At 37.6% G+C, this 26,377-nt stretch overlaps 1 protein-coding gene across 10 annotated transcripts in view; it reads right to left on the bottom strand.

The window, feature by feature from the left end:
• Nucleotides 1–23,876, bottom strand: part of LOC134678317 (gamma-aminobutyric acid receptor subunit beta) — a 555,578-nt gene extending 531,702 nt beyond the window's left edge. Inside the window, exons 1-10 of one of the 10 annotated variants that reach the window (XM_063536832.1) lie at nucleotides 23,519–23,874; nucleotides 11,453–11,553; nucleotides 9,673–9,740; nucleotides 7,301–7,527; nucleotides 7,103–7,185; nucleotides 5,786–5,923; nucleotides 4,744–5,028; nucleotides 4,049–4,236; nucleotides 3,831–3,965; nucleotides 1,026–3,558 (exon numbers count right to left, since the gene is read on the bottom strand). In XM_063536832.1, coding sequence (XP_063392902.1) covers nucleotides 3,394–3,558; nucleotides 3,831–3,965; nucleotides 4,049–4,236; nucleotides 4,744–5,028; nucleotides 5,786–5,923; nucleotides 7,103–7,185; nucleotides 7,301–7,527; nucleotides 9,673–9,740; nucleotides 11,453–11,553; nucleotides 23,519–23,598 — 1,470 coding nt within the window. In that variant the 5' untranslated portion in view covers nucleotides 23,599–23,874 and the 3' untranslated portion in view covers nucleotides 1,026–3,393. Of the gene's footprint in view, nucleotides 1–143; nucleotides 3,559–3,830; nucleotides 3,966–4,048; nucleotides 4,237–4,743; nucleotides 5,029–5,390; nucleotides 5,529–5,785; nucleotides 5,924–7,102; nucleotides 7,186–7,300; nucleotides 7,528–9,297; nucleotides 9,366–9,672; nucleotides 9,741–11,452; nucleotides 11,554–23,518 lie in introns of those variants that run through there. The other 9 variants (XM_063536831.1, XM_063536830.1, XM_063536829.1 and 6 more) reach the window with 9 other exon arrangements.
• Nucleotides 23,877–26,377: the final 2,501 nt, after the last annotated feature.

Below are 26,377 nucleotides of genomic sequence, written 5' to 3' on the forward strand. Positions count from 1 at the left end.
GCAATTACTTTGGCTTACATATTTAATTAATTTCCTTTACCACTCTGCTCAAACATCCAAAAACAGGCAACCCGGTGGGAGTCGAGTTTTATGGATGCGCCGCCACTGCACCTAGTCAACAATCAGCTATCAGTTGCCGGAACCTCCGCCCCGACTACGGCGACGGACGGCTAGCATCGAGTTACGTTAATATTATTACCTTACTTGTGACGTATTAACGTGGATGTGACTGTTGTATATAATATAAGTATTTATGTATATAATAATATCTAAGATACATTTCCTTATAACTATTTGTCTCGTACTTATATCTAATCACTAGACAAATATTTTAGAATTTCGTTTCGGAGAGACGAAGCAGAGGCTACGCCGTAGTACCTACTCTCAAACGTCTACCAGCGAACCTAAATCTTAATCTATCAATTATCTGTAAGTATTATAATTTAGAATGTAGTAACGGTTTGCAATTAAATAAAAAGTGAGTATACAGTTTAAGAGGTGCCGTTATTATCAGAGTGCCTTTGATATACTTCAAGTAATATAAGTAAAGTTAATCTAAAACGTACCTATTTAGTACAATATATTAATTAGTAGACATCTACAATTTACAGTGCTACATCTTGTTTCTAAAATTTTCTGATTTTGTTATACATTTCGGGCACTAGTAAACTGTCAAGCGCACAGCTGTTAGATTAGTCCACGGATCTGTGAGCTCGGCGAGTGACACGACCCCACGGCAGCCGGGTCCATGACAAGCATCGCCACAACATATTGTACAATCAAGTGACAATAGCATCTGAATACCTATATTAAATGATAGCACTCTCTCGCAGAATTTGTTTTAATGGGTTCCGTTAAATATAAATGACTTATATAAATATCTATGTACCTATAATTAATTAGTAAAATTTAAAAACATAATAAACTCAAAATTTTACCTAGGTAGTATTTGTTTTCGATCACACGGCAGTTGTTTGCTATATATGGTGTTAGAGCTTTAATTTAGGTAGTTTTAAAAGTTAAACAGATAAATATTTGTTCTTATGGAACCCGCTAAGAGTAACACGATCTCGCGAATTCGCAGCTGATGACAGGAGCCCTGCTTGTCAGATATTCGAGGGTACCGGCGAACGTTGTTGGGGGGAAGTCGCTCGATGGTCCGCGCGGAGCACGTGGTGACAGTAAGCCACGACGTGCGAGACCCGCGGTCACGAATCGGCTTCCCCGGCACCAACGGTTCTAATGCTCAACCTAATGCTTCCAGCTACGAGAGCTTACTTCTAGCGAGAGGTACAAGCTAAATATTACACTAATTCCAACTAATTAGGGAAAGCATTGCATAGACTACTGTGCGCCTATTCTATGGAGGTAATAATTTAATAAATAAAAATGTAAAAATTGCGTCATCATTTTTTTAAACAAAAATTATGCAATTAATTATGGGAGTACTTCAATGAATCTAAGATACGTTCAAAATTAAAATCTTACCGTTTAATCAAAATAACCTAAAAACATTGAATGACATACTAACTAAGCGCACGTAGGCTTGGCATGCTAGGAAGCGAATAAATAGTTGGAAAATAATACACTGCTTTACTAAAGGTTTTTTTTACACATAATTTAATGGAATGGTTGATATTCAAGAATATGTTTGTCTATTTTGTAATCGATATTTGGGTTCAAACTAGCGACGAATCACTTATTGATAAATTACTCGGGCAACAACACGCTTTCAATAACATCCCTTAGTGCAAAACTCTTTTCACTATTTTATAAATAGTTGCGATCAAAAACAATCGTCTCACGGCACTAGACTATAAAATATTTCAATGTCAATATAAAAATTAACGTGTTATAAGTATATTAATCTTATTCATTCATATTATAATCTCAACAATTCCTTCAACGAAATAAATGTATCGCCTAATATTTAAAGGTAAACATACCATGACTGGAACAAAGTGAAAGGCGCAGAGGTAGGTTGAGTACGCATGCTGGAGTTATCAGAGGGTCAACAATAACTTTACTTACTTCGCACATGCACACCGCTTATGGAGCCAAACTATTGTGACAAAACTAATCATGATCATTATATTACTGCAAGCAAATTATGAATTACCTGTATCTTCATCTAACGGTGTTAGTCGTTCGCAAGTGCAGTCGACTTTTGACATGGTATAATGCGTTTTCAACATAGTTAGGTAAGATTTTTATTGCTCTTGTTATAATGTATCCAATTAGTAACTAGATATGTCGGCATGTAATTATAATGGGTTCCAATGTCATAAAATCGACGTGCATTTTCAATGAGAAGCTTAAATTATTGCTGATTTGAAACATTTATCATATATATGTAAATTACAACACGTAGCTACAAATTTGTATTAAAATGAAACAAAATATATTTAATAGATAGAATTGGATAGGTTTGCACTACATTCCAACAGAAAACATCTAATATTATTATCACAACAATGTAGAAAATAGCAAAGAATAAACGAACAACTAAGTTTTTAACATACCTACAAAACTACTACAACTAAGTAATTAATATGTTCAAGCGGAGAAATTTGAGCATCAGATTTTATCATACATTATTTTGTACTCCACTCATTTTACCACAGAAATAATAATAATTTGAAACTTTAATTTCACGATTTAATTTTAATTCATACAACCATTTGCTACTCAATATTAGTTTAGGAACTTTTTCCAATTACTTCGAAAAATTGCACTGTGTCAAAATCTTATTAAGAAAATTGGAAAATGTGGAACCAACATTGTGTTCCAAAAACGTCCATGATTGAATTACTGGGTTCGTTTAGTAAAGATATTATTTATTTCTAAAGCCTTATAATAAACACCTACTCATACGGCAAGCTAGTATTTACAGAGTCTGACCACCAGGAAACTGTCTGACAATCGAACTGGCAGCCCGGCAATTCCGCGCCGACGCTTGCGCGCCTCCTCGCACTCCCTGCGACTCCCTCTGTCACTACGGAAACTAAAACACGTCTTGTCCATGTTATCTAAAATGTTCAGTCGTTTAGTTACTACTTCAGACTCCAAGAAAAGAGATTTATTATCTTAGATTAAGACGTCCATATTTTACATATCCTCAACACGTTATTTACATTTTCATTACATTATTAAATTTAATTAATTAGGTACTAGATAGTGCTGTTATATCTACAAATTCTTTTTTTGGAATAAGTTATGTCACCGATGAGTTCTATGACGCATCGTAAGCTAACTTTGTTACTAAGTCGTACGGATAATACAGCTAGTTCTATTTTTCTTCAAACTTATTTCGGAAATAAGTGCGGTTCGTTTCAAATTATTATTGTATGCGATTAAAGTGGAAAAATAAGTGGATAAAAGACATCGTCCCCTCTATTTATCCTCTTCCAGAAGAACCAAATCGTCAGCCACGACGTCGGAGACGTGCAGGTAGATGATCCAGTACATGAGGTTGAAGCAGACGAAGCACACCGGGAACACGATGCGCGAGTACTTGTCGATGTCAGAGGGCGTCATGCCCAGCAGTTTGCTTATATCCTGGAAAATAGACATAGCTATTTTAAACGCATGTCAACTAAATTTAACCTTCATTTTGGTATAAAATAGATTCGCTAGCGTTAGTAAATTATTAGTCAATATATGATAATTAAGTATTAACGTTATGTAAATGTTCGCGGAGCACATGCCTACAAGTCAAGCATGGATTGACACAGAAATATTATATATGTATATATATTCGCGTAGTTTATGCAAGGCCTTATTCTAGAATGTTAAATACTGACACATGTAGAAAATAAAATATATATTACCTTGCCGGGGTGGAGTATGTGCGGCGGTGGTCCTGGGTTCTCTTCTTCGGCTCCGCTCCGGCCCCCGTTTATGGTGTTCTCTAATGTTCCACCTTTTGAATGTGCTTTCGGATCGTGCACTTTGAATCTTACTTCCTGAAAAGTATAATGGTAATTAACTTAAAGAATAAAGACACTCTCATGTTTGTATACGAGTACTAATGAGCAAGTCATATTACCGAACAGCTTACCGAAGCTCTTCCTGGAGGACACCTCCCTAACGTCCCCATTTTAGAGAGTGTATGTGGATCACCAACTGGAGGGCAATCAACAGGCAGTTTCTTTTCGGACGCTATTTTCTGTATGGCTACGAATCTTTGTTTTCTCATTTGTATTCTCTTTGCCATATATCCTACTGTAGCGTATTCTGAAAAGAAGAGAAGGGCTTCAGTCTAAGCGCATGGTTTCATAAACTATGATAATACATGAAATATACACGACCGCAAAATTCGCCTCGCTTGATAAATGCATTGCATAAGTAGGTACTACACTTACATATATTGCATATAGTATAAGTTCTAGTTAAGAGTATTCATTTGGATAAAGTCGCATTGGCTTTAATACATATATGCTTTTAGAAAAGTTAGCACAACTGTCAGCTAGATTTCTGGGAAGTCTTTCTTGTAATATCTTCAACCTAGCGCTTTCCCGGCCTAGCGCCAGGGTCCGCCGGTCTTTCTCGTAATATGATTATCAAAATTATTAAGCTTATAATTGGCGCGAGTTTCAGCCGCAAACAAATCGTGCTAACCCAATACTTATTGCAATTTAAGAGCACGTGTTTAACCTTTTTGTGAACAACAATAGTTATACATGTACACACGAGCTCATTTGTGCAAATGTGATAATGATAAGAGAGCTAATCAAACTGTACCTAATAAACTGGCGAAAACCATGACGAAACAAGTGCCGAGGTAAACGTCGATGGACTTGACGTAGGAGATCTTAGGCAGCGCCGCGTTGGTGGAGGACATGAGAGTGGTCATGGTGAGCACGGTGGTGACGCCGAGCGACACGCGCGCCGGCGTGGCGTTCCGGTTCAACCAGAACGACACCCACGAGATGATCACGATCAAACCAGACGGAATGTATATCTGGATTAGGTAGTATCCCATGGATCGAACAAATTGTATCTCGCATGCCAACCGAGAATAATTTCCTGTAGAAAGTATAAAAGTATACATTAAATTAATTCTGTAGGTATGAGGTAGATATAAACAATTCATTGATTATTAATTATTAAATTAATAGAAATATCACAAATTCATAATTTCAATAAAATCGGTCTTATTAAAATGTAAAACTTTAAACGAATTGTATGTTTTGCTATGTTTAATATGATTTTAATAGACAGTATACGAGTGTTAATTACATTAATACTAGTATAATCACACCACTCTATCGTGTTTTTTGTGCAATGATACAAAAGCAGGACGTGAAAAGAATCGTGACTGTTTTTGTCCAGTGTTAAAGGTAGTGGTCTTTTCACTTGTTATTTATGGGTTAATTCCCCCGCAATACCTGTGGTGAGGGAGATCTCCATGGCTCGCTGGCGATGGCCGAGGACCTTGAACTGCGGCAGCGACACTTCACTCGACACGCCCACCGAGTTGGGGCCCTCGTTCCATTTGTATCGGATGTCCCGCATGGTGTAGCCGACTGTGCGCAGCGGACACATACATGAAATAACCCCAGGCCCATCGCAATGGGTTTTGAGCTCGAGCCGTCATACGGTCGGGGTAAGAGCGGGGGAGTCACGAGCTCGGATAGTCGCGGTCTCGTCGTGCGGTAGTCGTGTCATGTTAGCGTGTGTGCTAGTGTCGCGGTATCGATCGTCTGCACACGGGCTGAGGGAGACGGGGCGGTGGCGGAGCGATGAACAAACAGTGCATGGGATAGCGGGTGTGTGATGTTACCTGTCGTCAGCGTCACTACTGTTGCGCGCTGTCGGTGCCCGAGCACACGGAATTGGGGCAGTTGCACCTCGTTGCTCATTCCGACGCTAGAATGTCCGTCTTTCCAATGGTATCGAATGTCTCTCATAGTGTATCCGACTCCGGAGACATGTCAAACACACAAAACGCTATCACTTACGCTGCGGCAGCATTGCGGTTCCCTCATCCGCGAGGCCGCAACGATGTCGGAGATGAGACTCACGGCCGTAAATGGCGAGGCGCAAACGAGCAGACCCGAGTTACCATATAAATTCTCGGGTCGACTCGACGTGGATGATAGAAAAATATAGGTACATTCTACTAATTCTACGTAATTGATGAAAAGGGACTGGAATAAAATCAAGACGTTATGATATGCTATCTATGTATATAAATAATAATAGACAATTAGACGAAAAGCGGATACAAACAGTATGAAATTAAGAATTATTTTAAGCTTAAAATAAAAAGTCATGCAGGTGCGATCAGTTGATCAGTCAGTGAGTGCGGGGTGCGGGGTGCGAGTGCAGGTCGATGAGCGCACGCGGTGTGCCGGATGTCGCCGGCGCCGCGAGCGGCGCTCCCGGCCGGCGCTCGTCTAGGCCCGCTCATGCAGACTCCGGGGCGCCACCGTCCCCGCCTCCTTAGGCCCGCAGCTATCTCAGCGTCGATGTCTCAGTATCATTTTTTCGCATAATGCTCGTGAGAACAAAGGCTTACTAGTATTTACGAGTCTGCCTTCTGCGGGTGCTGTATGCGAGAAGGAGACGTTCCAACGTATATGAGAACACGAGGGAAATCACAGCACGTGTTGAAGGTAACGCTTGTGCTCACAGGGTACCTGTGTAGCATCTGTGATACAAGAAAGTGATCACGACACAATATCGGTAAGCCTAGTGATACATTTGCATTGTGGCAGGCTCAAATTAATGGATTGCTTTTGGTGAGCACAATTAAACACAGTTTTGAAATGTAATTAATTATTTTTCTATCATCGGTGATTAAATACGGTAGGCCTCGCTCTTTTATTTTCTTTGTTTGTAAATATAACGTCCCCGTTTATATTATCAACGTGAACCGTTCTTGACAGACAAAGAATGCAAAACACTCATTGAAAAGCGTGCTTTCATTTATACACTGATATATGATAAGTTGTATAACATTTTAGAAAGTACATATATAAATAATACATATTTCAAGTAACAAATTTTTTGCAAGTATTATAGCACACTTTTTGGAATTTGGCACACTCAGTGACTTAATAAAAATGTTATGTTTTAAAAATGTCAAGATACTTACAACTCTCAATTTCTATGTGACACAGTTGTCTGTCCATAGGAAAATATTGTAGATGCATAGGACATGATGCTGTGATAGTTAATCTGAAAGGCCAATAAAATATGTCGTGACGTTTTTATATTACCTATACGAGTAGAATATAATTTGTAGCGCTTCATGTGTATTATTTCATTGAATATACGTTGATATTCATGTTACCTGATACTTCTAGTAATAGAGCCTGAATGATGGATACGTATGAATTCGTTGCTAGTGGTTGCTATGTGGAAATATGACTGCTTTTCATTTACAAAGAATGTGTCTGGCACCCATATGTTTTTTATGAACTCGGATCCCACTGATAACGTCTCCACTCCAGGTCGTTTTTTATACGCCAGTCGTGGATCTGTCCAAAACTGTCTGAAGTAAAAATCCAATGTGAAGTCCTGTTGAAAGCACAAAACAAAAAATCAATATAAATTGTTATCTTCTTAATTATTACACAGCGAATGGAAATATGAGATTACGGGATGAATCAACTAAAAAATATATAATATGGATATTAAAAAAGTTTAAATACATAGTTCCTACTTCTTTTGCTTCATTTAACCGATGTAGGTATTACTTTTTTATGTATGGTAGGAGCTATGTTAAGTCAATAGATTTTCAAATGAGTTTTGTTTAAATAAATACTATAATTCTATTATTACATCAACATCTAACACCGGCATGCTTGTTTTGAAAACAACTTCATCTTACAGTGATGAGTAGACACTGCGAGAGTCGTGTTCGGCAGACTAAGAACAAAGTAAGTAACAACAAGTCCGGAACTTGGTTCTTAAGCTCCAGATAGCGTCAGTTTCTATTGAGTTTCGGTATTAAGACACAGTACTACATTGAAAAGACAAAATTTAGCGAGAAGCTTAAACATAAAATAAAGGTGTGCACAGAGTGTATCAGTGACATGAAGCCTATAGACATTAATGGTGTGAAGTCTAAGTATGAACAGGTAGGTGGGTGCGCTACGTGGAGGAAGGACGAGTTGAGTGGGTGGCAGCGCAGGCGGGCACCCACGGCTCGATATAGGCAGACCTCTCTCAGAAGCTAACAAGCCGGCACGAATAGGTACAACTTGCCACGATTAACTTTGACAAGGTATAAAACATTTTCAACGTTCGTTAATGAGCACCAATCGCTGAAACGCGACTTTTTATTCAGGCAACCTCCCTCCCTGGGCCATGGGTCACGTCTCATTGTGACCTTCCCAACCTTGATTTGGTTTCCACTTCGGGGTCTTTCACCCAATCACGCCTATCGGGCTCATTCAGCTTGACTCATTGGAAAGCCGACTTCGCTCCGCGCGACCGCGTGCCGTGCAGCGCAAGCGGGCATTGTATTAGCTAGCTAGGTGATAACGCCTACTTCATAAGATTTTCCTTCTGTTGACTATGAAGTATACGAGCGAGATGCAGTCGGTGTTCCAATTTACTGAAGACCAAAAAGGTACGAATACTGGTAATGTTCAGTAGATACACATAGACGTACAAACACAACAAACTACAAAATGAGTCACGACAAGAATTGCACAGTCGTCGCAAATCCATAGAGCATGAAATGTGAAATATTCGGACATTACAAACAAGAACATAATAATAGAAAACTGTTATAAACCATGATATATGCTGACTATACGCTGTTCGAATACCGCGACATCTTCTTTATACACATTTAAATATTATTCCATTGTGAACGATTGGATTAGGTACCTCGAGACAACAAAAGTAATGACAACTGTTGATTTATGAAACTTATCATTATTTCCTCAACAATTTTTTAACCTGACGTTTAAAATTATATTTAATAACATCACTCGTCGTTCAAATATCATCAGATGCCATTATTTTATTATCACTTTAGTAGCAGCAACTTTGGAGTTACGAGTACTGCTGGACACACAACTGGATAAACTTTCAAGGTTATAACGAATTGCTTTTCTTATTATGATGCCCTTGACGTATAGTGTTTCAGGTTACCATTTTGGTGTTTTAACGAGAAACAACATAATAAGAAAGCAAGTTGGCGGACAAAGGGCGATCTGCTCCACCAAACGCGGACATGCTCGCAGCCTCGTGTCTGGGGCTGCTCGGTCGCCGCGGCAGGCGCGCGCCGCGGCGCCGGAGCGACCGAGTCAAGCGTGAGCTGACAGGGGCGAGTACCATGAGCACTTCGGAGACGGAGCTGATAGAGAGCACATACATGGTGACGCCCACCTCCACTGGCGGACCTGCAATCAAGCCCAATCGTGAGTGCGCGCGCGCCTTGCGCCGTGAAAACCAAACCAGAGGACGGTGACGTTCCCCATCGCCTGCGGGCGGGCGGAGCAGAGGGGGCGCGGCGCGGGCGCTACGAGCGGACGCGGGCCGCGGCAGCGCGACTGAGCTACGCGCGCGCGCGTCACGCCTACTCTATTTGATCGAACCGTGGACACGGGTGCTACGATGAACGGTATAATGCTGGTGATTGTACTAAGGGACATATCTTGCTATATATGCGCTGTGTCTTTTACATATACTGTTTTTAAAGGAAGATACCATTTTCACTTCAGATAGAGAGCTGATGGAGAGCACGTACATGGTGACCCCCACTTCCACGGGTGGTCCTGAAAACGACACAACATACTCATAATATGGTGATTATTTGCCTGACGAGTTGTATATGTGCTGAGCTCTCATTTAGTCGGTAATTTATTATCTTTTTTTAGTACTACCCAAAAGTCTTAAGTTGTTCTATTACACATAGAATTTTTAGCACATTATAATGTATTTACAGCCTATTCATCTACCCCAACAATTTAGCTTTTATGCACACGTTTGTTTTTAACAATATCGCCATTACTTTCAAATTAACGTTCCAGAATGTATCGAACCATTTGCAATAGTCTAAAGTATTGCGTTGGGCATTTCCACCTGCACAGGGAGAGAATTCTCGAATATCCCGGAATTAAACACAACAGCACACATAAATTCGAACTATGAAAGAAAATATCCCATTTTGCAGTTTTGAAAACTAATTTTTCATCAAGTGCTATACTAAAAACGTAAAATTACTCAGCTTAATATGTTGCTTGTACCTAGTGATATGCCGTTTCCGGGAAATTTCCCTAGGTGGGATTATTTCCGGAAACGTTCCCGGGAAATTTCCCATATGAAGGGAAAGTAGGGGAATTTTAAAATTGCGTAGAGATATACTATTGCATTATCATAAATACAGTAAACACTTAGCATCTTAATTTTTTATTAAATATTATAAACTGTATCTCATCTGCCTACGTATATTCCCTATACTCCCGGGAAATTTCCCATTCTTCCCGAGAAATTTCCCATTGTTCCTGGGAATTTTAAAATGATATATATTTTTTTTAATAATACGTCAAATTTCAAAAAAATCGATACAAATCATCACAGTTTAATCAGGGTCAAAATAAGTTAGATACTAATAAGAATAGTGGAGTTCCGTAAGCCAAGAAACTCTTCTACATACGAGTGTTAAGGACGAGTTCTTGTGAATGTTTCTGCATTACATTATCAAAATATCTAATTAAAAAAAATGTAGCTGTATGTATGTATGTAATTAATCATAACAGCTGTTTTTATCTTGATTTTAGAACGTCAACATCGAATCATTACTGAAAATATGTTGTAATAGTTCCACTACCCACTCTACCCAGAGGTCGTCTAGAGGTAGAAAATATTGCTCTTCAGGATCGACCATAGGTATACAGACGTTTTCAATGTGTTGACTGTTTTACTTTATTCTTGAGATGTGCGATGAAGAGTATTTATTTTATATTATGTAGCTATTGCATAGAATCTTCAGACAGATCAGACTTAGTCATCTTAAGATGCGCATCGGGCGCTCTCGGGCGGTTGATTATTTTTATTTTGATGTAAGTAAGTAGTATCTAGTTAATGAGGTATCTTTGAATAAAGTTGATTCGAGATATCGTTTAAACAAAAACATATTTGGGGCCATAGTTTGATATAAAAATAAGAAACGGTTATTGTTTTAATTTTAATTTGGCTTTATATACAAAAACATTCTACGGATACAAAATATACACGATTAGTTTCAGAAGAGATGTACCGTTTATAAAAACATCAAACAGTCAATCATGCAAAAGTACTCCTCAAAGTTGTTCCATTTTGTTATTTGATTTAAACCTCCAAAATTGTCCATGTAAAATAAACTTGCATATCCACTACGACCCAAAATAAAATGCAATTTACACATTAAAGCAATTGTAAGGCAATTTTATACTGAGTCGTGGGGTTAACTAAGCCCTATGTTGAAATGATTATGTGTATTACTAACCTCCATAGTTAGGCCTTACTCTTTTGTCATAACTTATACTAAAGGAATCCAATATGGCTGATATATTGACATCGCCGAACATGCCACCCCCACCGGCGCCCCTGTAAACAAAAAACAAAGCATTTTCATAAAATAGTATAACTACTTCCAACAATAAAAAGGTTTAGTCTGTGCGGAAAGACAAGAGTCGTGGAATGTATGGGAATCAATATAAACTACGTCTCTTCTCTTTCCGCAGACTCTCTAAGGAAACTTTGCGTTCCTAACCTTATAACCCAAATCCTAGGCCAGAATTTGAACTACGTGGCAAATACTCCATCGTGCCCGTGCATTAAGCTAGAGTTCAAGATGGCGTCTTTATATGAACAAAGAACGTACCTTTATACATATGTCTCGTTCTTAATCTGGACAGGTTGCCTATTGTGATCTTAGCACAATAGGCAAGAGTAATGCGGAACTATGTAATACTTAAGGCATACTGAAAATTCCTGGACTGGCCACTTAGAAAAAATAAGTCGTCTCATATATCAGAATCCAGAAACTTTCAGTGTGGCCCACGTACTTACCTACCACCTACCTACATAGTTAGTTCTCTTGCTTGTAGTTAATCAGTCATTTAAGTTTTATCATAGCTTCAGTTTAGTTTTTCATACACGGGGAACATTCATACAGTGGTAATATTTCAATAAAAAAAAACCACATAATTATGCATTATTGTGATGTACCCACTATGGTTTCCAGTAAAGTAAAATAATAAAAAATGTGTATTTTGTAAATAATAGTCTTTAGCTACTAAAATTATTATACGCGTACAGGATATTTGTTTATCATATTTATCACTTCTCTTAAATTAGAAACAATTTCCAGAATAATGCTGAAAGCATCCAAGAAAATAAGTTAATAAGTGCAATAAACTATTTTAAACATTATTTACACTTACATCGGGCCTATCCAGTGCTAGACTAAATACTTTGTTAGATTAGGTAATCTAACAAAGTATAGGTAATCTTGCACGTATCCGGCATTAAAATTAGATATTGTGGTGAGGTGCGAAAGTGAACCGATTAGATCAAGATCAAAGTGTGAGCAGGAGAGAGCCACTTGCATATTGAAGTGATGCATTATCACAGGTAAGTGGGGCAAACACAATCAATGGTAATTACTCCTTCAACGTGAACGAATAAAACCACGGAAAGGCACCTATGCATTTATAATAGAGCCGCGAGGCTGTTACTTGAACATGCGAACACTGAAATACTATTTGAAGCGTAGTCACTGTGAATATGTACTTTAAAAATCAAATATGTACCTACTTTAAAAAGGTGCCAAAATATTTTCACTACACGCACACTACGTACTAAAGGAAATAGGAAGAGTAAGAGTGATTGAGAGATACAAGATTACCTATATAAAATAAGTTTTTGGAATAAAAATCATTTTTGGTACAAGCTTTTATCCTGTACTTTTCTTTCCACAGGCAATTAATACTCATCGAGAAAATTCTAAAAACCCCAAACACAATTAGGTTTCGTTGTGTTATCACAGAGTTCCTATGGCCACCTCTGGTCTCCATCATCAGATCAACTCGAGGACACCATATATTGCATTGTCACCCGACTTACGTATGTATGCAAAATTTCAGCTCAATCGGAAACCGGGAAGTGGATCAAATTTAACTTGCAAGATTTGATTACAGACAACGGTCAGGGGCCAAATTCGACACGTACATCTGTCAGATTTCGCATCCATGTCAAATCAACAGTTGATTTTATTGCATACTGAGTGTTGATTCCATCAACGGTGGATAATATCATTTGGTACAACCAAAACCATCCAAAACTCAACTCTAAACTAAGGGTGGTTCGGTTTGGTTTGCTTGTCACCCTAACTGTGGATTGTTAACGTCAAATTTTGACATTGTACGTATTCGAGAACTTATGATTTTTCCCACATCAACGGGAGATCAACACGATACGTCAAACGTCGCTTGTCGAATACCACCCCAGGTGAAACTAAATAAAAGCTTGTAAAAATTATAAAAAATCGTATTACACGTATCGTGAACCTTAGTGATCGGAAAACTGTCCATTGACAGCGTAACATGTGTAACGGCTGAAAGTTGTCAATGGAAAACGCTGCGGTATTCTTTTATTTATGGATCCCGACGGAAAGACAAGAGAATGTATTGAACAACCTTTATCTATTGTGTTGTAAGCCAGCAAACTTTTATACGAAGTTCTTTTATTTTACGAACTCAGTCTGTTGCTATCGGGACACAGAGTTTACGTGAATTTATAATAAATCGGTATTCATGCAAATTAACTCATGCACCAATAACTGAATTTGTTATCAATATTCAACTTCGATATTAATAGTTGAATTAAAACTTCGTATACTAAACTGAACTAACATTCTTTTCCCTATGGACTCCCGACTCAACTATAATATGTGTAATAACTTCCTTACGAAACGCTTTAGTTAAATGTAATGAATTGGATCGTTCACGTGTCACCGCGGTCAAAATGAAGACACCAACGCCCGACTGTTTAATAAATGAGCAGTTTCGTTGATGTCTTTCGACTATCTTTTTATCTAGTGAGATACTTACCTAATTTTGATTAGTTATTTAGGTTTTGTAGCTAGTGGAAAAAGTATTATTTTAGTCGACTCGTAGAAAAAATATTGTATACAATATCTCGTATCGAGTTAGACCACTCCGCAAGCTTCGTGGCCTAAACACGATACTCGACTGACAAGCTCTACATAATTATATAACGAATATGGAATAATTCTCAAATTTATTTTATATAAATTAATATATCCACCTCAGCTTATCAAGCGAACCAAGTTCAGATTAAATTTAGCGAGAATCTAACTAATTAACTAAACAGGGCACTGTGACAACTACGAAGTCCCTCGGGCGCGTTATAATTTTAACACTACGCCAGGCCCTGACCACAAAACGCGGCTGAGTGGCTGCTATGTACAGTCACCTGCAACAATATGTTACTCTTCGAAGGCCGCAAAAATATGTGACACGCGCTTATGGCTCTACAAATAAGATCGTGTCAGATATTTATGCGGCCTTCGTTGTGTATCATATTATTGCAGGTAACTGTACAAGCCGCCATTATAAAAACATACAATCGATACCTGGGGGCCGATTTTTGAATTTCGACCACTCGATTTCGTGTATTTCGGTAAATAATATCTCCACTACTAGGCTTTTAAATTCTACTAATAGAATTGAAATCGAGTGGTCAATACCAATAGATTCCAAATTTCGATGTCTCGTATTTCAAAAATTGGCATTTCGCCGATTTCCACCGATTTTCGAGTGACGAAATCGAGCGATCGAATTTCAAAAATCGGCACCCTGGTCTACACTTATCGTACGTATTATTAATTATTTTTTTATATTAAGTCCATAGCTGGTCCATAGAGAAATAAGTAAGCGTAGAGTGCTCTGTCCATACATCAGTTTCCTTATTTAATAAATAATAAGTTGTATGGGAGGTGGTATGGTAAAATGTAGTATTAATAAGTTTAAAACTCGCTTAAAAGTCAATAATTATTAAACTTAAATCTAATTACTCATAAGTTTTCGCGAACTTCACGCTTATTATTGATGGAGGCAAACGAGCAGACGAATCGCCTGATGGTAAGCGATTACCATCGCCAATGGACCCCCGAACAGCAAAGCGATTATCCTAAATAGTTGACATTCAAATATGGATGTCTAATTAGAATCGTACATTTCACGAGCGATGTAAATATAAAGTATGTACCAAACTTTTTAAGGATATTTAACTGATAACTTGCATGTCAATTTAGTAGGGACTAAAATCTTCAATGCGTTGCTGAATTCTTTGAACTTCAGCAATATTCAACTGGAGCTCAAGGAACTCACCTTGAATCTGAAATATATGTCTCCAAGTTCTAAACAGAGAGGAGCTAGATAGACTTCGAGAAGGTCAGGTCTTTATAAATAGTGTAGTTCACTGATTCTATCTATTTTCACAAGCCTAGTTCACATCGGTTAAGGTTGTGTTCAAGCGCAGTCTGACTAAAATAAAATGCAGCAAAACAAAATTGGACATGAAAGGATTTATTATTAGAGATGGAGGCCGCCTCCCTCCCTTGTAGTCAACCTTAACCTAGACAAAGAGAAACTGTTTATGCACTGCTAAAATTGAAGAATAAAATGTCAAGTGAAGTGACTGAATACTTAAACTGGCGGTAAAGTTAAATTCTATTAGCGCACTGGAGTTTATAATACACATATAGCTTATGTTAGATTTCATACCATTTAAATGTTAAACTTTCTACGAATGACTAGGTACTGCCTGCGTGTTGTGCACCCTCCTGAGAGCACCAAATTTTTATAGATATTTTAAATTTTTAGTTTTAGTTATTTAAATTTAACTGTAGGTAGTTATAGTTTTATATTCCTTTTCATGTCCTATATATTTAAATATACCTACATATATTATAGTATACCTAATTAAATTAATAATATACAAATAATAGGTACTAAATATTGAAAATTAAATAACTAATATAGGGTACATCGCCAATTACTAGCCACCCCCCAATTACTGGCCACTTAATTTGATTTCTATTTATAGGTGAACAAAGTTCATTTTAGTATATAAGGTACGAAAATCCAATTATTAGCCAGTTTTCAATTACTGGCCACCTATTCCAAAAATGAATTATATTTACAGATAAATAAAACTCATTTTCAGTATAAGGAAAATGGCCAGTAACTGAAATTTATCCACAACCCACTCGTTCAATAACTGGCCGCCTCTTACAAAAATGAGTTCTATTCACCTATACACAGAATTCATTTTAGTATAGGTGGCCAGTAATTGAAAACTGGCTAATAATTGGCGATGTACCCTACTATTTCTTTTGAAGTCAGGTCACAAAATTGGTTCACTTTTTCTATTGAACCAAAAACGGCGGCGTCGCACGGCATTTAATCACGATGTGGCGTGTTTAAGTTTCTTTCTCCAACCATTTTTTTAATACCATTATACCAATACTTACACAGGACTTTGGCAAGTAAAATTAGTCGATTTGATACATCAAGTACCTACAGATAACCTAACCTTAACATATTGTCATTATTCCATTCCATTTACTTGAAAAATAATAAGCTTAAAGGATTAGTGCACTATTATTTGATTTCAACATAAAAAACCAGCCAAGTGCGTGTCGTACTCGCGCACGAAGGGTTCCATAAGTTCCGTACCATTACGCAAAAAACGGCAAAACAGACGTTTGTTGTATGGAAGCCCTGTTAACTATTTATTTTATTTCGTTTTGTTATAGCGGCAACAGAAATACTTCAACTGCGAAAGTGTCAACTGTCTAGTTTAACTAGTACGGTTCTTGAGATACAGCCTGGGGACGGACATGGACGGACACACGGAAAACGAAGTCTTAGTAATAGGGTTCCGTTTTTACCATTTGGGTACGGAACCCTAAAAAGGACAAGATACGTAACATAGAGCAGCATAAAGTCGCACCCATTGTGATGTATTTATGCATACTGCATGTATGAGGATGATTAATTGATTAAGTTTTCTGTTGACACATGGCCTCTAATTTCGATTTTCATTCCTTAAACACATATAGTTTTGGTAGCACGTATTTTCAATGCTATCCCGTTATTCCCGAAAGTAGTCCGATATTTCACATTGGCGATGAGGACGGCATAAAAGATTAAATATCATGGATAACATATCTGGATCCAGAGATACGGTCATAATGCGAAGGCCGGAAAATAATATTGTCAGAAAATGCATGTCCATGAATAAGTATAAAAAGAGCGTACCTCATGGACGAAAACTATTGAGAAGGATATGGAAAGCCTTAACTTTCGTAAGGAGTCTTCCTTAGAATCAGTTCAGCTCAGAATATAACTGCTTGGAGACTCAGAATAAGGAAAGCCGACCGTGTATCTAGTTATAACAGGAAAAGGCGAGGAGGGCGAAGAATTTAATATAAAAAAAACTATTTGTGTATATCGTAAAACTTTTGGTTATATATACCACAACAGTACAGTACGAGTACAAGAGTTAACTTTCTTTACCTCACGTAGCTACGATTTCAAAACAGCAGATTAGAATAAGATAAATTATTTAAATATGAATATAAAAAAAAAACCTAAAAGTATTTCCACCCTTGCAGTCAGAACTAAGCTAATCTTTCAAAAGTGAATACAATGCAATAGAAAACTAGTTACTGTTTGTAAAAGCGTTTTAATGTAACTTTTAACGTTAATATTGACGAGCCTCTACACTTTTAGTTTTAAGCTTTATTAAAAAAATTAAATATATTTATACGAACTTTTGTTTTAAATAAATAATTTGATTTTTGATATGTACTTATTTGTAAGTTTGATATTAATTATGTTTATGGTTTTAATAAAATATTTGATATTTGAATTTACACCAATTGACATAGATGTGATATATAATGTGCACTAAGTTACCTTGTGATTACGGTACCCGAGTATCTACAAGCTTTGCTTGGTTCAAATGTATTAGTATAATAATATTTATTATGAATTTATAAATATATGCAGCTCTTTACTTACTTAATTATATTACTTGTATATTTAAAAATAAAAACGAATTCATTATAAACGAGTGTAGGTACTCTTGTTGTGCAAAGTTTAGTTACTGGATTAAACGCCAATTGCACCAAACCGCCTTTCACAAACAAAACGTGCGTTAAATTTTATTGTATGGGACGTCTCATAGTACACTACTGAGTGACGCTGATCAGTCTGTCAAATGTGGTTGGTGCAACTGGGCCATAGCTATCGTTCACTTCTAACTCAAGCTAAAAGGATCTAGGTATTCAGTTTGTGAGAGCGCGCCCTTACCGTACTGCGGCATTGTGCCGCGCTGCTATATAATAGCCGCGGACAAAACGTTACTACACCAACAACGACATAATTCGGACGTTCGGCCGCCCGTATGAAATGGCAGCAAGCTAACAACCTTCGTTGTAACGGATTCGCGCACGCGATTGTGCATAAATGAAGCCGAAAGGCCGTGTTAATCCCGCTAGGTTCACTTGGCTCGGTTCAATTTGCCACGCAGTAACATTACACCGGTTTGTTTTAGTTTCACCAAATTAACCAGACGAAACAGTCATTTCTGCTCGATATTTATGAGTACTTATTGTCCGTCTAAATAGCTAGTTTTGTGCTTAATACCTTTAAGTACATAATTTGACGACTATTTTACTATCTATAGTGTGAAAAAAACCTTAACAATCAATTGAAGTAGAATATTACTGAATTATTTGCGATTTAGCATTTTCAATAGTATACCTATAGCTATTTAGTATTTACAGTTCAAATTCGACATAGCGAGAAAGCATTTCGATGCCGGACATCGATTACTAAAAGTAGGACAGATATAAGATATAAAGCCGGATTGAACGATCGAATTGTCAAGATAGGCTTAGGAAAACTCATTCCTTATACCTTCCATCGATACTCACTGCATATCAATTTGAGGATTTACTGAATGATGAAATGAACTTTATTTTACGGATATCTGTTTGAAAGAGTATTTTGGAAGAAGCTCATTTTTACTGTGGTGTGCGAATACGAAAAGGAAGGCTACGTGGAGCTGGCGAATGCCCGGACCGGCGCGACGCGGCGCGCCTGCGAGACAGAGCGAGTTAGCCTCTCGCGCCCAAAGATCAGGTAGTCTCTTTTACTCCTAGGATGCCCCAAAATATACACATGTTTCAAATACGAAAGCTACCTACCTATAGTAGGACTAAAATTGAATCGACATACATTAAACATGTTTACATACATTAAATAAAGATATTGTAATCTATTAATACTGATGCCGGGAAATTGAACCTATATTTTTTCAACATGTATTTATGTAGCTATAGTGTAAATCATAATATTTATGGCTGAACACTGCTCCACTTTAATTGTAACAGAGCCTTTTGTCCTTCGGATATGAGTAAAATTAGATTTTAAGTTTTAGCCAATAACAAGAAGAATACACATTCATAAATATATGTTGTAAGGCTCGGGTGTAGCTCTATGAATAAGCAAAATATAAATGTTATTTGTATTTCGTAAAGGACTTGATGTCTTTTTCAGCTATCTAAAAATAGAAGCAGTCCCGGAGCCAGGGCGTAGCTAACCCACCGCGCAGCGCGGCCCCTGGATATAAGCCGCCAGGCGATTTTTGCCCTTGTAATTTTGGCAACAAGACATCATTTCCCACGCATCAAGTGCTAACAATTTTCCTCGCTCTTTTAACATTTAATGTACCGCATGATAGACATAACATGTAAAGTGTAAGTTGCATATTTAAAGTATGGGCACGAAAAAATCTGGGGACCGATTTTTGAATTTCTATCGCTAATTTCGTGTATTTCGTTCAATAATATCTCCAGTGCTAGGCATTTAAATTCTACTAATATAATTGAAAACGAGTGGTTAATACCACTCGATTCCCAATTTCTATCGCTCGTATTTCACAAATTATTATTTTCGAGTGACGAAATCGAGCGATCGAAAATCAAAAATCGGCCCCCTGGTCCTGAATGATATGGTACTAAATCTTTTAAATGAATCAGGATTTTCAATCAGCACTTTTTTAAATGATTTGTGGATATCAAACTACTACATTTAAAAGATTTATTCGTACCATATCATGCACGACCAGATTTTTTCGAGTCCATACTTTAGGTTGTTTTAATATTATTTACACTGGGACAATTTACTCCTGTCTGACATTTTACGGGAACAAATATTATGCTTACAACACAGTCATTTGGAGCTCCAAAATATATATAAATATACGAGAATAACAGTTTGATATTAACGTATTGCGCACTGGTGGTGCAGGTCAGAGTAGAAGGTACCCGAGCGCGAGGAAGGTCGCCCATGAGGTGGACGGACCAAATAAAGGCAGCAATGGACGGCCCCTTGCACGAATGCGCTAAACGCGCAGCCGTCAGGGAGGAGTGGAGGCGAGCTGTCAAACGTGTCACAAAGGGAGACTTCCAATGATGACCACGACCGCTCTGTCAAGAGCGTCCCGATCAAGAAGAAGGAGATTAACGTATTAAATATTCATAACGTATTAAATATTCAAAACTGCGTAAAGATTAGAAACCTACTTTTTTATTATATTTTTATACGGCTTGATTTTAATTGTAGATAGATAGATATATAATACTCTTTATTGGCACACTTCAGTAAAAAGATACAAAAGAAAAGAACAAGTGATTAAATGTAGAGGCAGACAACAGGCAGTCTTACTGCTAAAGAGCGATTTCTTTCAGACACTCAACACCTTACACACACCACAACCTTTTACTTTGTAATTTGCAAACATTTAATTTGATTTAAGACAGTTTCCATTACGATTAGTTAAACGGATCACAATCGAGTCGTCGAGTCGAGTATTTTGCAAACTACTATGCCTTATGGCAGTAAAGATCCGTCTGTATAGTTAATAATAAAAGTCAATCATTTAGCTTTCCATGGTAATTGCAGATAGAAGGCAATTTCAAAGCAAACTATTGCAATAAAGCCCGCATAGATTCAAAATCGGATTTCGCATAGCTTTAAATACAGTGGAAGTTGGATATCCGACGTAACTGAATATCTATCCCCAGTATTTCGAATATCGGCAGCTGTGACTATAGAATCACACCGGCAACCTTTAGATATCAATACAGCTACGTATACTCGTTATGTCTGCAAAGCTGTATCGATAGAACACCTGATGCGGCTTCGCTCGTTGAAATACAGCTAATTTTAGCGATGTTATTGTCTGAAGTAGGAGATTTAACCACTTAATACCTGGTAGACCGAGCTTTGCTCGCAAAACATATAAAAAGTCAAAAATGCGCGTTTTCCCAGAGATAAGATCTAGCAAGATCGATTTTTCGCCCCCGAAAATCCCTATAAAGCAAATTTCATCAAAATTGTAAAGCCGTTTCAGAGATCCCCGAAATATATAAATATACAATTGCTCGTTTATAGGTATAAGATTAATATTTTATGCATTTAGTGAGTATCATCAGTTATGCCATAATTTAGTTAATCGTAACAATTTTTTTTTCATGATATGATAAGAGGCAAACCACATGCGAATCGCATTTTGGTAAGCAATTACCGACGCCCATGGACACCTTAAGGACAACACCAGAGGGGTTACAAGTGCGTTGCCGGCCTTTAATATGAAATTAGGCTCTTTTCTTGAAGGTTCGAAGATCGTATCCGTCCGGACATACCGCAAGCGATAGTCTTTATAATCTGATTGATAGAGTCGAAAAGTGGTAGACCACTTTTATGGCTGACCGTTCGTAGGAAGTTATGACAGAAAAGCACATTTGAGGACCTCCAACCATTTAAGTGGTAAAGATCGAAATGTTGTCGCGTAGCACATACACTTGTTTGTACTTGAACATTTTCCTTCGATCTGCACTGATTTTTTTGTGTTAACAGCACTTTGTGTTCTTGAATTAGGTTGCAGTTGCCTTGTTAGTTGGGATAATGTACCTTTAATGTGTTTTCCTATTAGGTACGAGCAATCGTAGATATCCAGCTTTGCACCGCACCTAGATTGTAATACTTATGATTTAAGTCGGTATTGCAGGGTTTCATGTAGAATCGACTGGCAGACTGTTAAGTAGAAGTTCGCGTGATATCTGCGACACTTTCAACTGCGTCGCGTGAGTGCTCGTGCCTTTGTGGTCTGAGTATGGAAATACCGACTTTCTGCGAGATTATGCCATTCTCTACCGTGTAGAAAAAACGATTAAATTTCATTAAGTATATCACTCATTATTTCATTAGTAGAATCAACAAAAACAAAATTGGTCTTCACTTTGTGACTATTAGATGCAATATCGCTTGTATTTTATTCGTTGAGATGTCGAAAAAATGTTGATCACGATATAATATTTTATAGTTGATATCAGTTTTCTTTGAACAACGAGTAAGCAGTATATACGTTTAGTCTACAGCGCCAAAACAAATATTGTTTACCCAAATATAATAACATATATGGCACTAGGTTGTATAGATATCTATATATTAAGTTAGAACGACGCGGGTCCGGGCCGAGGCATCCGATCCTTTGTTTTCTTTAGAAAACATCACGTGATCATCGGTCACCTGTCATAGAAAAAGAAGTATCATTAGCCTCGGCCCGGTCCCGGGCCGTTCTAACTTGGGTCTCCTTCATCCTTAGCTAAGACGGGATTCTAAAATCCTGTTTACCCAAACTACTTGTGGGTTTTTAGACGTGGAGAAAATTATTTTTATTGATAAGATTGTGATAATTTAGGAATTAGATATTTATTCGTCGCAAAAAGGTCTGCGTATAAGTAGTTGGCTTAAAATGCTTATATATATTTTATTTAGCAAGAAAATAACTAAATTTTCTGGAAGTAAAACGATCTCCTTACTTTTTATATGAGTTTAATCTGCAAACGTCATTACGTAGTATGCCCGGACGCCCTCGAAGCATCGGGAATCTTATTGAAGTCCCGATACAGTGTCTTCTTTTGTGAATCGATAAAACTGGGTCTACATTAGACTTACTCGTTACCATTCTTGTGTTTAGTCTAACAACGTATGTGAGGATCATTTGATACTATGTTTGCACCTATATTTGTAATCTTTTATAAAGTACTTTAAGAAGGCAAATCACATTTCACTCGTTGATTTACTTATTCACCACGTCCCACGTCGTGTAAGTTATTGAATAAAAAGTAGAAACTATAACGACCTATTCTTACGCTTGATTTATTTAGCATCCTAATTTACTCAACCATAAAATGTCAATTAAAAAAAAATGTTGGCCAAAGCATTCTATATAATTCACCCTTAGGCGCACTTGTTTTATTATATCGTATAAATTTTTGGAAAAAACGTAATGAACTAGCAAAAACCATGTATTCCGTTTTATTGCCGCGCTGTGTTTTATGATGCTGGAGCAAAGTTTACGTCAGCGTCACATTTGGTGGGATTGGTATTGCTCGTATACTTACGCGACATGGTTGGCTTGCGGGAGAAAGGCGGCTGCGAGCGCCAGGAGCAGGGGCGCGCTGCGGGGGCGGGCGCCGCTCATGTCGCGAGCGGAGGTCGCATGGAGCGTCGTGCCCCGGCCGCGCTCGCCTGCCGCCGATCTCGCGGCGGACTAGGTGTCTCGTCTGCCGTGGCGGCGCGAGTAATGCCGGGTTCGGGTCCTCCGCCCCCGCCGTGCCGCTATCGATCTGGCAGGCGTGACCCGGGACGGTACCGCCTGTCGCTCCAGCTATCGACCGTCGCGCCGCCGCAGCCGCTGCGACGCGTACTCACCTCCTAATTACTACTACCGGACTCCTTCACATTAAAACTTCAAACCTGCTCGCGACACCTCGCCAAATAAATATCCCAATATTACTTACTGCGTCTTTTTTGCCAAAGATTTGTGTACTAAACTAACTGCCTGAATTAAACATTCTCTGACGTCAGTTGTGTAATGTTTTTTTTATAAAACATGCCTTGTAGGTATGTGCAATAACAAAACCCTGAAAATTCCTGGAGTAAAAAAAGAACGAACAAAAATTAATCTTTTTGTAACATTAATTTAGATACAAATAATAATTTGGTATAAGAATTGGATGGGTATTATACATACATGGCCAGTTGACCACGCTTAAGTGAATTTGTTGTATTTATAACATATATTAGCCTAGCCATATATTTATATAAATTGTCTGAAGGTAATTGTACGCCACAGCACGTGTAAATATGTAGTGTAAACACTCCTGTCGCAGGCGCGGGATAATACACTACTTAGATTGTCTGTAACTAGAAGTTTGCACGCGATTTCCTCATGCACTTAATAGGTACTGCCTGCCGCGACAGGTGCTTTAAAGTTATCATTCGGATGTCAACTGCAGTTGCATTCGTCGTCGTAAATTTAAGAGTTAGACTCTTGTCTTTGTAGCTCTCATTTGACTCTATCCAGGGCCGCCTCCTTGATTTCCTTATACGACATTACAGCTACCTTTTCTTTTATTTGTGTTACGTAGCATACCTACTGTTGCATTACTGTTGCTAAATTACTGCAGCGGTTTTAATGACGCCGCTCACTTGTGTTGTCAATTTCCTTTAAAAAAATGAGATGTTTGCTAAAATCGCCGCAGTAACACGGCGGCACCGCGGCAGTAAGTTAGAACAGACTAGTACCCAACAACAACAAGGTTTCGACAAGGGAAATACCCCCAAATATACTGATTAGGCTCACAGCACTGTACAATTTACGATCTTAAGGGCTAGTCGTGCAACTAGCCATAGTAAAGTCTCAATGTTACCCCTCTATCTATCTGGAAACGAGAGACCTTCGCCAAAATTATTGCCGACTGCAATGCAATGTCAACAAATGTCAATGATCCAGGCAGTTTTCTATTTGGCTGGTTAACTGATAAATGTTTAAAGTACCCGAAAATGTAAAAACACATTGTTTACATTTTTTTAACTATAGTTCGATTTTTTTTACATTAGAAGGAACTTGAAAGAAGGTAAGCGATCTTGACATGTCTTTTAATTGAAAAACCCTTAATTTTGAAAACCAGTAACTATTACTTATGAAAGCAGAAGAATATAAACGATCATATTAGATTCATAATTGTTAACAAATTTGCCGTGACTTATTTTTAAAATGTGTTTTTCAATTAAAAGACACATCAAGATTGTTTACTTTATTTCTAATGCTAAGATAAACGAACTATTATGCTGGTGTATGTAGTCTGAATCCGAACGGTACCTTTAAGTTCACAAGTCACTTGTTACTTTTAAGCTGTCTTCAGTGACAGTCTCAATCGCCACAACTTATTTTACTTATCTTGGAAAACGTTGGTACGTAGGTACTTTCACATTTATTGAAATACTACATAAGTGTAGCGATATTGAAAGTCAAAATTTTGTCAACAGAGGAGTTTTCTTCGTGGCGTTTGTTTTTCATGTCATGTCTGACACGAGGAGCGAGAATGAATGCCGAGGAGTATGTTTGTTGTTACCGTCAACCGCGAGTTCACTTTGAGTTTGCGTATGTGTGCTAATTTATTGTTGAATGAAGATATTGAAGAACTTACTATTTTTTAAATCTGATACTTCCTTTATAAATTTCTAAAGTTTGTCATGAAAAAATACTATAGATTTTATAGAACTGACAGACTGGTTGCTTAATTAAATAAATCTGGCGCATTAAAAGTTAATTGGATAAGTAAAATTTGTATCAATACATTTTTCTGTTTGATTGAAAATTGAATAAATATTCATTTGTAGGGACCCTGCAGTTAATGTTGGATTGATAGCGGTTCCATCGATTATTTAATTTTACTTACAAAGGAGCGATCATAAATATACTCAATAATGTTTGTTGGGATACAGTTTAGTTTTTTTAGACACAGTATCTACCTACTAACGAATTATCCCAATCATCATTATGTACTACCCGTTGCTAATAAATACTCGTTTATTCTTAAATACCCTCTTGTAATTTAATTCAAAATCAATTTGAGTGCCGGCTCAAGTCAATAAAAAGGTCAGTCAGTCAGGTGGCTTTGAAGATGTCAACACTTCCTAGTCTGAAGAGGCAATCTCGGGCCTCTCATATCGCCCGCCTACTTAGCCGCGGTCGCCGCGCGAGGCGGCCGAGCCGACACTTGCCAATTCTAAACGATAAGTACACTTCTGCTAATTTCAAATACCTATGTAATAAAAAAAATAACTGTTACACGTATCCACTAAAATATTTTGTTTTCATATAAAATATTTAAATACGTTTGGAAATAATGCAACGCTGTACAGTTGACGTCAAAAATATGTTTATACTTTTGCACTTTACTCCTTTGTAAAGC

This window comes from Cydia fagiglandana, chromosome Z, assembly GCF_963556715.1.
Source record: "Cydia fagiglandana chromosome Z, ilCydFagi1.1, whole genome shotgun sequence".
NCBI lineage: Eukaryota > Metazoa > Arthropoda > Insecta > Lepidoptera > Tortricidae > Cydia > Cydia fagiglandana.